At 48.0% G+C, this 13,786-nt stretch overlaps 5 protein-coding genes across 5 annotated transcripts; 3 read left to right on the top strand and 2 right to left on the bottom strand.

Moving 5' to 3' along the window:
- Positions 1 to 584: 584 nt before the first annotated feature.
- On the bottom strand, positions 585 to 1,657 carry F5891DRAFT_1200309 (uncharacterized protein; the record flags this gene model as incomplete). The annotated part of the gene is made up of 7 exons (XM_041368818.1): positions 585 to 899; positions 966 to 1,041; positions 1,093 to 1,162; positions 1,237 to 1,289; positions 1,341 to 1,373; positions 1,422 to 1,448; positions 1,509 to 1,657. The coding sequence occupies 7 exons, from the start codon at positions 1,655 to 1,657 to the stop codon at positions 585 to 587; spliced, it is 723 nt and encodes a 240-aa protein (XP_041216765.1).
- Positions 1,658 to 2,964: 1,307 nt separating this feature from the next.
- Positions 2,965 to 3,321, top strand: F5891DRAFT_1223974 (uncharacterized protein; the record flags this gene model as incomplete). The annotated part of the gene is made up of 1 exon (XM_041369476.1): positions 2,965 to 3,321. One exon carries the CDS (start codon positions 2,965 to 2,967, stop codon positions 3,295 to 3,297), a length of 333 nt encoding a protein of 110 aa, XP_041216764.1. The 3' UTR covers positions 3,298 to 3,321.
- A 689-nt stretch (positions 3,322 to 4,010) lies between these two features.
- On the top strand, positions 4,011 to 5,949 carry F5891DRAFT_1200307 (uncharacterized protein; the record flags this gene model as incomplete). Its single annotated transcript, XM_041368817.1, has 13 exons — positions 4,011 to 4,015; positions 4,072 to 4,128; positions 4,179 to 4,251; positions 4,300 to 4,552; positions 4,601 to 4,625; positions 4,678 to 4,766; positions 4,818 to 4,907; positions 4,957 to 5,007; positions 5,062 to 5,082; positions 5,131 to 5,378; positions 5,430 to 5,600; positions 5,655 to 5,728; positions 5,781 to 5,949. 13 exons carry the CDS (start codon positions 4,011 to 4,013, stop codon positions 5,947 to 5,949), a joined length of 1,326 nt encoding a protein of 441 aa, XP_041216763.1.
- A 1,343-nt stretch (positions 5,950 to 7,292) lies between these two features.
- F5891DRAFT_967595 (uncharacterized protein) lies at positions 7,293 to 8,713 on the top strand (the record flags this gene model as incomplete). Its single annotated transcript, XM_041376272.1, has 8 exons — positions 7,293 to 7,372; positions 7,427 to 7,570; positions 7,623 to 7,731; positions 7,778 to 7,971; positions 8,019 to 8,151; positions 8,203 to 8,331; positions 8,387 to 8,532; positions 8,584 to 8,713. The coding sequence occupies 8 exons, from the start codon at positions 7,293 to 7,295 to the stop codon at positions 8,711 to 8,713; spliced, it is 1,065 nt and encodes a 354-aa protein (XP_041216762.1).
- A 77-nt stretch (positions 8,714 to 8,790) lies between these two features.
- Positions 8,791 to 10,079, bottom strand: F5891DRAFT_988535 (uncharacterized protein; the record flags this gene model as incomplete). Its single annotated transcript, XM_041378012.1, has 9 exons — positions 8,791 to 8,798; positions 8,847 to 8,982; positions 9,021 to 9,152; positions 9,191 to 9,322; positions 9,361 to 9,492; positions 9,531 to 9,649; positions 9,701 to 9,804; positions 9,939 to 9,970; positions 10,074 to 10,079. 9 exons carry the CDS (start codon positions 10,077 to 10,079, stop codon positions 8,791 to 8,793), a joined length of 801 nt encoding a protein of 266 aa, XP_041216761.1.
- Between the last annotated feature and the right edge of the window lie 3,707 nt (positions 10,080 to 13,786).

The raw sequence follows: 13,786 nt of genomic DNA, 5'->3' as shown, positions 1-13,786 counted from the left end.
GACTTAGAAAAATTCTGCAAAATTTTGGCACTGTGTGCCAATCGTGTTTACTCAGTGCGGTTGAACCACGCGCATCTTCTCATCTGACCACCATGTCATTCGATCACACCGCGACCCCGGCTCAATACGCAAGAGAGCACTTAGTAAAGTTGTTGTCAGAGAGTCCTGTACCCTGATGCTCTCCGTTATGGTATCGGCAAGTACAGAAGATTCTGATTTAGGTCAGCTCAAGCTACACAAGATGTTTAACACCCAGATGTGGTCTGCGCGACTTGAGTCTCGCATTCTCCTATTCTTTTACATAGATGAGTCTGTGTTTCCAATATCTAGTTCGGAGTCAGATGATCAGACTTTGTGACATCAGCAGCGAAATTCATTCTCAACCCATCGACAGTCAGCAACTCATGTACTTGAACATGGGTGAAGTAGTGGGCAGGTCGAGTGATGAATAGAGGAGGATGAGGACTGCCGGAGTTCAGAGGGGGTTGTATTATATCAAATCAACATGCATGCCGCATCTGCAAACCAGAAAACACCAACATCAAAAACAGATTCTATTGGTCATTCGTACTATAACTTTTTCTCTATCTTTTCCGGTACGCTATTCCCCAGGACAGCTCGCAAAGCGCCACGTCCCAACAATTTCGTTTATTGCGGATGAAAAGCAAGCCACCACTCAGGACCGCACTTGCACAGACACCATTTGCAAAGCCGAGTCTTCCATTGGTAAGATTATTGAGCATGACGGGGTGCGAGATTGCACCCAGAGAGCTCCCCGTGGCGACAATTCCCATCTCAAAAGCCCTGCGTCGCTGGAAGTGATGCGATACTACAGCGAAGGAGGGAACATTCGTAAGGCCTATTGCAATACTAAAACCGATGCCTTGGGAAAGGAATATCTACACACATAGCAATACAGTCAGCGAAGTTGCGCATTAACAGAAACGGGACTTGCTTGATAATACTGATCTGGTTTCGCCAGGGACAATATAAAGAGGAAGGAGCATTGGGAGGAGATAGCCGATTTTCATCACAGGGTAACTGAAAATGTATGATCAGAGATGTCTTTATGGGGACTTCTTGCACACATACAATGCGCCTCGGTCGACCATCCTTCCTGATACGATGCCAACTGATAATGCCAAGAACGCATTAACACTTCCTACCCAGCTACACCGCAGTAGAGGTCAGAAACACTAACAGCCAAGAAACTACCTAAACAGATCTAGAGCTCACTGACGCGATTGCAGATGGTGTGGAATTGGTTAGGTATGTTTGAGCATAAAAGTCTGCATATCGTGGTTGTCAGTCCGTCCACGTAAGATAATCCACACATATACTTGCCCTGGAAGACACCGTAAGCGTTGCCATGTCTGGAACGTGTTATTAGTTTGGGCCCACAAATGCAAAGTCCAATTTACCCAAAGCCACAGAATTGAATCAACACACTTAACGGTCGCAGTTCATGGTGAGTATGCAATGATCAATAGGTGGACAGAAGCACTTACGCGCCCAGCACTGTGCCCCAAGCGGTGAAACCACCTTCGGGAAAACTTAGCGCATCCGAGGGGTCGACAAGGCTGGTATTTCCAACGGATTTCGAGACGCTCTCGGGAGCTTTCTTTGCAATCTCATCACTGGATGAAGGTGTGGACATGGGCAATGAGGGCCAATTGAGCGATGGATGGGGCATGCATGGTATCCTATAATAGAGTTTAAAATATGAATTTGATCCGGACCGACCAGGAGGCTTGTAAGAATATATATGGGATTTTGTTTGGCTTTAATAATTTTCGAGTTCTCATGTGCCTTTTAGCATCTGAACCATCCTCTTTGCATTTTCCGTCAGTTAGTCATCGATATCTTTGCGTACTCGCCAGCAAATCCATGCAAAGAGATAATTCGTATGTAACAGAAGTAGCAGATATAATCGTAGCTGTCTGCATATTCACTTTAGAAGGACTCGGTTTCCTCACCGAGGGCATGCGATCTCCAAACACTGCATGACAAAATCAAATGGTTATGGGTGCAACTATGTGCGTATCGTTATCCCGTCTTATCCATCCAGTGCTCATCTAATTTCTTCCATAAGGTACCTGCAAAAACGAGCCGCGGAGCACATACCTCCGATTTTAGGCCATGGCCCAAGAAAGCGCTCTATGGACTACCCACAGGCTTTTGTGTACCAACCTACCCCATCGCGAAAAACACTGTCTTGACATTCTGAAGAAGAAACCAAACTTTTTGACTGCGACTTGTTCGCCTTGGTATCCTGAGACACAAGTCGATTCTATCGCGTGTGAGGTCACAGCCTTCCTCTTTCAATGACCGTCGCATATTTTACCAGGTGTTTCCATGCTTTAAACAATGTTTTTAGAGCACAAGTATGGAGGGCCGTAACCCAAGCTGTGCCCACCTAGAGAAAATTGGCGTGAGAAGACCATCGAAGTAGGGATGAAGACTGAAGAGGGGATTGACGAGAGGTCCGGAGTGGGTGATATTCTTTGTCTTCCCGCTATACGGTTGATCATCCTCCAATAAAGCTGGTTTGATCGGGTCAAGGTTGACTACCACACGTTTGAGCCACCCGATGAGGATGCTTTCGGTCAGGTATTCGAATATAGAGGTCTGTCGCCAACAAGTCTCTCGACGAACGTACCCAATGATATAGATGGCTTACAGGCACATCCCATATAGCTATGTTGAGACTAGTCAGTACTCTCAGTCACGGAGTCAAGTGGATGTGCCCCTCCAAATCGCGGACAAAAGTAGCATGTGGTCCAATGGCCCTCGCACCTGCTCGTCGCGCTCGCCCAACGAACAGTCTTCGATGCCATCCAGGGACTCAAAAAAGTATCAAACAGTCTTTCAACCTCCACCTGTCTCAACCACGTACAACAAATCGTTAACCCTGATATTATCTGGCAATTTCTGAAGATCGCACTGCAGCGCGTCAAGGTGAGTATGGACAAGGGGCGTGAAAGTATTCGCAAGGCCGATAACGATCACGCTAGGACTATATTCATGAGCGCTGCAGAGCTTTCTGCTGCCCTGGTTGCTTTTGACGACCACACGCAGGGTCAGTATTGGAAGGAAGTGCTAGGGGCGAGAACGGAACTTGCATTGACGCTAGGCAACGCGACTGAGATGGCCATGCGAGAGAAGCACTGGCAGCAGGCATTTTATTTCGGACCCGGTGCTGAGAACATTCCAGCCATCGAGCATTTGGATGCCAATATTATTGCGGAAAATGAGCGGCACGTCGAGCAAGCGAGGATTGCGAATTTTGCAAAATAAAAGCCATCTAGCATTAACATGTGAGTGAGTTTATTCGCGTTCCTTTGCGAGTGATTCACTGAGTTCAGGAAGCTCACCCAGGGACTAGCTGGCCTTTTGTAGAATAATTCCACGCTACAATGGAAACCTGAGAAAAGGTCGTGAACAGGGTGTTGAGAGTAATGTATTGATGCATGCTTCGGCTTTGCGAGCCTGTAAAACTCAGACAGCACCAAGTCGTGCTCCGACAACACTGGGCTTGCGTTTAAGCTTCTCACTAGTGGGAGGTTCTGGTAAGGCTTGCGAGGAGTCTGACTTAGCATCCTTCGGTTTTGGCTTTGGAGCCGGTACACCTGTGATAATTGAGGACCTCGAAGTTGACGTATCTTTCTGGTATAAATTATAAAAAGCAAAAGGTACTTATTTCTCAGTCGAGAGCGGGCCATGCGCTTATGTAAGCGTAGAAATATTCATATGTAATCATGTACGCTGACCAGAATTCTAAATAAAGTAATAGCAAGCGCAAAGAGTCACTCACACGCAACCACCACGCAACAACCCGCTTGACAAGTCCACAAGCTGAATAACATGGTACGCTGAATTATTCCGACACGCACAGTTCTAAGGCAGCTATAATATTCTAGGCAAGAGGTTCTCAGCAACAGCTGACAAAGTTGCTGCAACGTGGGATTGGTATCTGGCCGACGCAACTTCCACGCTATGCTGAAGTTGTAATGCTGTGAGTACCCATTAGCTAATACTTGAATTGGAATAACGTTTTCTGCATATTATAAGCGCAGATAATGGATATGAGGATACCTCAGTCCGTGTAAAGGAGATCGATAACCCTCCGTAGGTCGCCTTTGTTATCACTTGATAGTCTCGATTAACGCTATCAACAGGCCCGCAACGTACGGAAATTGGCAGGAGTTAGTCCACCCGTTGGGTGGTACATACTATCATCACAATACAAAGGTGAGTGACGGCCGGTTGTATAGGTGATGCGCTCAAATGAAAACTTAGAATGCGCTCACGCCAATGAATCTGAGGCTTTATCTAGATTTACACAGTCTCGAGGATTTTATCGATGCGTCGCGAGCTGCTGCGAACGAAGATAGATGGACACTTGTCGTTCTTCCAACGATCTTCATGGGAGAAGAACGATTTCAATACTACTACGTGGTCCCCGACCATAACATTATTGCTTGGCTAGAAGATTTGAATGGCGAACTGCTATTCGGAGAATGCATTCAGCCAAGCGAATGGCGACACAAGAGTATGTTATTGCCTTTGTCTTTTCTCAATTTTGATTTTGATGACATAGGACTCGAACTCGAGGCTCAATACTGGTAAGCGGCCGATGTTACCCTGATGGACTGAGCGTTTATCACTGCTCAGCAGGAAACACTACGAATTTTTTCCGCATCAGTTCCAAATGGAAACTTCACAAGTGAGACGTATACGTAGAGAACTTGTTTGCTACATTGGAGGTAAGCCTCTAACGCTGCACCAACTGCCAAAATCACCCAAGCACAAAACAGAAGCCACAACTTTGGGCCAATCCTCTGCCGCTTCGATATTCTGGACTTTTGACCAGATGAATCAGATTGGTGCACATCTGGCCACCATTGGTACGTTCTCGTGTCTGCGCTGCATATCATCTTGACGACCCAGAAACAGAAGGTCTTGCCGATAATGGGATTGTAGAGGAAACTGGTGTGGTATTTTGTTGTACGTGAGCATAGGAACGCTGGGCCTTTCAAACACTGATTTCCCTTCTAACAGGCAGGATATCGTACATCCTACGTACGTGGTTCTCATAATCAGACATCATTAACTTATCAGACTGCGTAGGGCATCACCAGTTTCTGAACCGCCACAACCAACCTGAAGCTCGACTCATTCGAACTCATGCGGTGAGAGAGAAGCACAGGAGGTGTAAACTTCTTGTTTTCATAGGCAACGCTGCAGCTATGGTACTATGCATGCCGATCACTATTGATCGCATCAGGAGTACTTCCGTTGATGGTATCTTAAACGGGGTAGAAGTTAATTCATTCATCGACGATTTCAGCAGTCAAGCGAAAGGTCAAATTACCCTGGTGAGTGCTATGTAAATGAGAATACCTCCCTATTTATTTTTCGCCTGACAGGCAGGAGTCTCTATGGCCCTGGATATCACCATCCTTGCCATTCCGGGTCTAGGCACGACGCAGACTTCACAAACTATGTGCTCCTGCTCTTTACTCTTAGGTGTGGGTTGTATCTTCGCGGGCACAATGGTGCAACACTTTGGCCAAAGAATGAGATCCATGGACTTCGCGGTTCGAGTTACACCATCTTTCTGTAGCCTAAGCCTGACCTTACCAATCTCACAGTCATATTACCTGCGACACAAGACGAAGATGTTTATTGTCATTACAGGCATACCGACTTCTTTTTGCGTACTGAGGTAAGCAAACTTTGATCATAATTGCTTGCGTCTCTCATAGAATTACCGGCAGTGTGGCGGGTTCCATTCTTGGGTTTCTCGCGGGTGTCGCCACAGACTTCAAGCCCTCCGCACCGTTGATGATTGCATCTCTTATTACACTCGGCGTTGTGGTGGGTTCGTTGATTGTTTTGGTGCTTGCTAGTTATGGCCCAGGGCCAGCTAGGATACGACCCCAATGATATCCTTGTCTGGATATTCTGGAGGATATTCTCCAGAGAGAGTACGCCAAATATATGTTTGGGAAAACGTACTCGTATGTGCTGCACGAGTGCTCTCAGTCTAGTTCCTCAAACTACAGCTGTACTGTATCTCTTTGCTCGCGACGAGGTCTATGGTATCCTGCTCATTTGCACAGAGCACAAATATCTATATTTTGCTATCATAACTCTGCATCACAACAGCAAGGATCAACGACGCTAGAAAGACGGAGTCATTGGCGTCCTATGCACAACAACAATAGTTTTACACAGGTAATGTTACGATATGTCTTCTCTCACTATGTCTCCAAAATCGTATCCGTCATCGCCTAAGTAAGTAGTCAGTTTATTTGAGGAAATGTTGCATCTGACATACTTTGAATGGGGGAAGGGGCGTCCCACTCAATCTGACGAGGAGGGTATGTGCTGATTCCGGTCGGTGCATATTCCTCCAAGATTTTTGCTCGATGATGTTCCTCCAGCCAACGCAATCTGTATGTTTGGTACTGCTCTTGAAGTCTTGAGCAGCCCAATTCTGCGAGTCGTAGTTGTTCCTTCAGCTTGGTTATCGACTCTTCCTCTCGCCTTTCATAATTGTACTCCGGCAGATGAGGAGGAGCCTCTTCTTTCTCTGTTGAGGGCAAGCCCTTCTCGATATCCGCCTTTCTGTTGTGATATCAGCTTTGAGAATCGACGATGATTGTGCCCACGCACCCTATGCCAGAAAGCCCCTCATGCTCACTCCTTCGGTTGGCATCGCCTACTATTTCGATCCTAAGAAACAGAGTTAGCAAGTCCTACCGCAAGTAGGTTCAGCTGGGTTTACTGGAGATTCAAACTAATGATATTCCCAGACAGATTAAACATCTGAGTTTGACGCAAGGACTGTTGCATCCTTGGGTGAACTTAGGCGGCCGTATTCTCCGGTTGTGATATGCAAGAAAATCCAACGGCAAGGGAGATTTTTTCAGACTCATCAATTTGCTAATGCTTTCTGTAAGGTGCAAGTTCATCGCCACCGATTTCATGAAGGGTAATTCAGTCCCGGTGGGAGCCATCTTGTGTCCCCGTCCAGTTATCCCCTGGCTAGCGGCCAGCGCCACGGCCAGCAATTAGCGGGTAATCATGTTATTCCCTGCCTGCGCCATCAGCCACGCCCTTTACATGAAACGGCCAGCAATTAGCGGGTAATCATGTTATTCCCTGCCTGTGCCATCAGGCACGCCCTTTACATGAAATCCCACGCGACTCAGTGCTGGAGATAAAAAGCTGGTTTCTATCCCTTGCGAAGCCCAAGCTATCTTTTCCTCCTCGCGCCAGCTCTCATGACCACCGGAGACACCACCTCCAGCGTTCCGAGCAAACGCGCTACATCAGCTCTTCAAATGGGGCCCCGCAAAAAAGGGTGAGTTGTCCCTAATGTTTGGGACAAATTTTCCAGACTTATCCCGCCGCCCAGCTCTTTATCAGACCCCCTTATATCACATGGGCGTCACTTTGGTCGAACTGTGTTCGCGCTGTGCAACTACCCTTCTCTACTGACCAATGGTATCCTTAGATTGGAACAAATGGAAGAAACTCCTCTGGAAGACTTCTCTGCCGAGTGAAAAGGCATCATCTTCATTTGCTAGTTCATGGACTGACTCGTTTGGCAGAGAACGACGAGAGCATCGCGTTTTCGAACAGCTTTTGGACTCTTATCCTGGCCTGTTAGAGCGACTTAGGAACGGATCCGAAGAAGAAATTTTGCATGTTGGAGAACTAGTGCGTTGTTTCTTACGTTGCCGGAGTTCATACTTACAATTTTAAGATTGGTAAGGGAGCGTCAGGCGCGAGAGGTGACGACACTAAATCATTGAAACCTGCAATACTCGATTGGATCTCCCCAAAAGGAGCAGCGATCCAGCCTCCGTTACATAGGAATTCGAAGATCGATCGAGGATTTAACCATGAACTTACCGGGTCATTACTTTGCCCCGCTGGGTTGAACTGGCACGACGCAGAGTATGTTTTCATTTTCTGGCATCTACAGTCCTAACAACTCGAAATAGGACGAGAGAGAACCTTCGCAGTGGCGAAATCTTGGTCTGCGGAGATCAATGGCCCGTTTTTTTGTATGCTCACCATACCTATGACGCGGAGGACCCATGGTGCGGTCTCCTCAGGAGTCGCTTGCTGACATGTGTAAGTGGGCACGCACAAATTCTACGTAGTCCTTCACTATATCATTTTCAGGCTTACAAGCATGTATTCACATCCCCGAGTTCGGTCGACAAAGACCCAAAAGCCACGCGATCTGGAAATGCTCGGCTTCATGGCATGAACCGCGTCACCGTTGCCTCCATAGCTTACATTGCTACTCAGGTTCGTAATAGCATATCTTTATAGCTCGATAATCTTGACGTACACACAACTCCAGGTCCGATTTGCCCTAAGCTCATCCTCGGTATTCTCACGAACCGACACATCCACAGACTCTGAGACATTTTACCACAGCCTCCTTGACCTTTTCGAAGACCCGGACGAATCCAAGGAAGTCGACGAGCTACTGACATGGTGGAATCGGTATTATTTTAACTCTTCGACATTTCGCTGAGCTCATTACTATGTACCCAGCCAGGTTTTCCCTACATCCTCTGCAGCTAAACGGCCTATTAGCGCCAATAGTGCCTTATCCAAAATCCGAATCAAACGCCTTGCGGCCAAAAACACCTCTGATTCAAATGTAACTGTAGCCTCCACATAGTCTTCGTTTAAGCACTTTATTATGTACTAAATACAAACACAACCTAATACCAATATGTTTTGGCCCTCGCAACCAAGTTAACATGCTGAAGAGAACAAAAATAACAGAGTCTGTGGGGAAAGCACAAGCTCACTTAAATTGCAATGGATGGCCAGACCTCGGCGGTTGCTGCAGTATGGTACTGCAATACCATCGCTCCGCACGCTCGAGTCGAAGGCCGCTCGAACCGAGACAGCCTGCCCTTGTAAGATATCACCTGGCGTCGGCATCTATGGAGAGTTTGCGGAGACAGCACAAACTCGCTCACCTTGCAACGGATGGCCAGACCTCGGCGGTTGCTGCAGTATGGTACTGCAATACCATCGCTCCGCACGCTCGAGTCGAAGGCCGCTCGAACCGAGACAGCCTGCCCTTGTAAGATATCACCTGGCGTCGGCATCTATGGAGAGTTTGCGGAGACAGCACAAACTCGCTCACCTTGCAACGGATGGCCAGACCTCGGCGGTTGCTGCAGTATGGTACTGCAATACCATCGCTCCGCACGCTCGAGTCGAAGGCCGCTCGAACCGAGACAGCCTGCCCTTGTAAGATATCACCTGGCGTCGGCATCTATGGAGAGTTTGCGGAGACAGCACAAACTCGCTCACCTTGCAACGGATGGCCAGACCTCGGCGGTTGCTGCAGTATGGTAATGCAATACCATCGCTCCGCACGCTCGAGTCGAAGGCCGCTCGAACCGAGACAGCCTGCCCTTGTAAGAGATCACCTGGCACCGGCATCTATGGAGACTTTTCAGAGACAGCACAAACTCGCTCACCTTGCAACGGATGGCCAGACCTCGGCGGTTGCTGCAGTATGGTAATGCAATACCATCGCTCCGCACGCTCGAGTCGAAGGCCGCTCGAACCGAGACAGCCTGCCCTTGTGAGATATCACCTGGCGTCGACATCCATGGAGAGTTTGCGGAGACAGCACAAACTCGCTCACCTTGCAACTGATGACCAGACCTCGGCGGTTGCTGCAGTACGGTACCGCAATACCATCGCTCCGCACCCTTGAGTCGAAGGCCGCTCGAGCCGAGACAGCCTACTCTTGTAAGACATTATTCGGCGCTGGCAATTATGGAGTCTCTGTGCAGGACAAAATAGTAAGCCAACATTATATACGATGAACATATGTCGTCAAGATTGGGAAGGATGACAGCACACTGTCATTGGTTACTCACATTGTGTACTCAGCGAAGTTATCCCATCCAATCTAGCGTTATAACTATATATTCCACAGCAACGATGAGGAAGGCTTTGTCGAGATTACGATGGCTTGCATGCGACAGCCATATTGAGACAACATGGTAACGCACTATCATGGTTCCACATCCTTGGACACTTGGCAGCATTGATCCCACGTAGTCCAGCCATATATAGCTTTATCTGACGTTCGCGTTCATCTAGAGATTGTGAAGAAAAAATAAAATGCCGAAAGTTACATGCCATGACCAGGGCAGGGCAAAATTGTAGTGTACGACAAGTAATACTCAACTAGGTGATTGTGCGGTATTTTAACAACATAATATTCCTTTGTCATGCTGGTGGGTGTTACAATATAGGCCATCTTGATGATCAGCTGGTAGATAAATGTAATAAAACCGTCACAAATGTGTATTTGGCGGGTTGTATCCAACTTAGTCCAGGTATACAAAGCTTTCTCAAACGAAATACAATTATGATGCATATTATACAAATTGTACTTCAGATAAAGCTTTCTCAAATTTTATCATTTTCGCGTCGGTTTCCTGATGCTTTCTCACAGCCGTGACAAGTTGGCTGATAAATTGACTGGTCTGATTCTAGAAGAATACCTGTACCGCCATCGACGAATGTTCAATCCTCCCAACCGAACAGAGAGGTCCTCGTGCCGTCACATCTTCCTGGTAGAACTTTGAACGAACATGGAAGTGCCAGGGCGTGGTAGCCTGACGCTGCTGGGAAACCAATAGTTGTCTCGTACCGCCGCATCGATGCTCATTCCTGGCGAGCGACAATGAACAACTTGAATGACGTCAAGTCCTTTTGCAAATTGCAATGAAAGCTCTAGTGGAGTGTTGGATCTTGTTACAGCCTGAGTGGCTCATCATGAGGCGGTTGGTTGCGATTGGGGTACATCGGTATCGAAACACTTATACGATTCATGGGTACCTGTGGCGCGAAAATTACACACAAATGATTCCACGATCACAATTTTTAGCAATCAACTCATTCCCATCTTGTCCTACTAACCCCCAAAAATGACAAACAGAATGAATAGCAGCGTGTAAGATTTGTTCTTGCGTTTGACATGGCTCTCCACATAATTGAAAGCCAGCAGGTTCAGTTTGTACGATTTAAGCGTACTCTCCGATGAATTCATGTCCTGTGTGACACTGCAAGACGGCTGTAAACTTCGCGAGAGGTATGGTGATGTGTTTGCGGGATTTGAGAGTGACTCAGTGTTGGTGGAAGTCTATAGTACGCGAGGGCAAAACGCCACTGCCACATCTCTGTTCCAACTCTTCCTCCAGTAGTGCCTCTGTGTAGGTTAAGTGCACTGCATCATCCCCTGCCATCAGTGTCCACTGTGAAGATCAACTTCTGCGCGAGAGATGGTACTGATTTTAATTTGGAGTGCATGTGTGAGGCTGTCGCAGTCAACAGCCGACACTAACAGACAACAGGCAACAAGTACGTGGATGAGCGTATGGGATTGAGCGGTATGGTAAGAGATAAGATACGAACAAAGGGGCAAGCAGCTCTATATACTATACGGTGCAAACACCGAACAAACAAAAGACGGTGTCCAATCAAGATGCGATTCTGTCACGTGTCGTAAGCCTCAGGGCTTACACTCTTCCCCATCATCTTTTTGATCTTTCTTCCTCCCAGACGTCCAGCGCTTCACAATCCTCAACATCCCGCCATGATAGCCATTCATCATCCGCTTTGCCAAACCCAACCCAGCGAACCAAATATTTCTTTCCGCGTCCCACCTTTCTCTCATCAACGATCCGTTCAATGAAGTTCTCGTGCTGACCGTCTTCCGTCACGACCGGCCCTGGTCGAGGTTGTTCGCGAGATGGGAAGAGGTCTGCGTCGTTCTGGCGATAGGGACGCAATTGACTGATATGAAATGTTGGGAATATGTTTGGCGAATTTGGCAGGTCCAATGTGTACGTAGATGTTTCTGGATGTGTGTCGAGCACGAGGTACGGTCCGTCGTACCTGGGCATAAACTTGGCCACCCTCTTGTCTCCTTTCTGGATATATTCGCGTCTGCGATGCTTCGTGGCCAGCAACACACGGTCTCCAATCTTGAAGGTTATTGTAGGTGCGCGGCTCTTGTTAACATGGGTCGCTTGCGAGGCTTTGGCCGCAAGCAAGTTATCTTGGGCCTCCATGAGGTCATGTTTGAGCTGTGAAAGCAACGTGACGGCCCGTTGTTCTTCTGGCACGGTAGTCACCTGTGACTCTTTCTCCTCCGTAATGGGGGGCAGAACGCGCGGTGATCGTCCAAGATGCAGTTGAAAGGGTGAGAAACCAGTACTGGAGTTAACGGAATTCATGATGTGAAAGCGCACGCGCGCCAGCGCGCGCACCCAGCCCTTGTGATTTCGGTCGACGTAGTATCGTAAACATTGGTTTACTGTCTTATTGGTACGCTCGCTCGCACCATCGGTTTCTGGATGATACGCCGAGGACATCTTTAACTTAATACCAGTCAGTTTATGCAACACCCGCCAAAATTTAGACAAAAAGATCTTATCGCGGTCGGAAACAATTTCCTTTGGCAGTCCGTTTTCACAGTACCAGTTGTCGAAAAAGAGCGCTGCAAAATGTTCTGCGCTAATATTGTCCTTGCACGGTACGAGCCTAATATCAGCATTTAAGCAGTCAGTCATCGTAATTAGCATGTTAAACCCGCAGTCGTCTGGAAGCGGACCAATGAAATCGATAGCTACCGAGTCTCCACGATCTTCAGGAATCGGGAGAGGATGCAGAGGGCCAGCTGTCGCGGTTGTCTTCGATTTGTTTCTCATACATTCAGCGCAGGAAGGAAGGTAAGACTCCACCAGTTCTTTCCTCATATTAGGCCAGTAATATGACCCTCGCAGGAGCGCGTAAGATTTATCCGCGCCGAAGTGTCCAGCCGCATCATGAGCAGTGTGAAACAACAGCTCACATAGATTGTCCACTCTCGGTACCACCAAGCGGTTCCCGATATAGAACAGTCCTCCTTCTCCTTTTCTCAGTCCTGGCAACGAGTCTATCAGGCCATGTAGTCTCCGACACCACGGGTCTTCTCCGTAGCCCTTGACAATCCTCTCACGTAAACCAGGCTCGTTCTGAATTGTCAATACAGCTGCGCACATATCACCTTCACTTCGCCGTGACAACGCATCCGCGGCTGCATTGTCTTCGCCTTTGATGTAGTGTATGGTCAAGTCGTACTGCGACATGTATTCGGCCCACCGCGCTTGCCTTCGAGAGAGATCCCGTTGTGTTGCGAAGTTCTGTAGCGTACAGTGGTCAGTGTAGACCTCGATGTGCGCACCTAGTAACTCCAGTCTCCACTTCTTCAGTGCGTGTATGATAGCAAGCAACTCCTTTTCATGTACGGGATAGTTAGGTTCCGCAGTCCTTAATTGCGTTGAATCAAATGCCACTGGTCGTGCTGATTCGCGCGTCGGTCCCCAGGATAGCATTGCGCCAGTTGCGTAGTCCGACGCGTCGCAAGTCAAGTATATTTTGTTGTCCCCTGGATTGTCGTGGTCAATTGTTGTGAGGCACTTCGGACTCACCACAAGCTGTTTGATGGCCACGAAGGCATCTTCGTGTGTCTTGGACCACTGTGGGAATTTCAGTTCTGCAGCCTTTGTCGTGAGGGCGTTGAGGATTCTGGCGTGTTTGGCGACGTTTGGCAGGTGTTCCGCCAAATACCGTACCATTCCTAGGAACGATCGAACTTCGGTGGCCTTCTTTGGTCGAGGCCAATCTAGAATCCGGGCCACCTTTGATCTGTCTGCTTCGATTCTGCATGCCG

This window comes from Suillus fuscotomentosus (genome assembly GCF_016647785.1).
Source record: "Suillus fuscotomentosus strain FC203 chromosome Unknown F5891scaffold_230, whole genome shotgun sequence".
Taxonomy (NCBI): domain Eukaryota; kingdom Fungi; phylum Basidiomycota; class Agaricomycetes; order Boletales; family Suillaceae; genus Suillus; species Suillus fuscotomentosus.
This window is presented reverse-complemented; position numbering and strand designations above follow the sequence as displayed.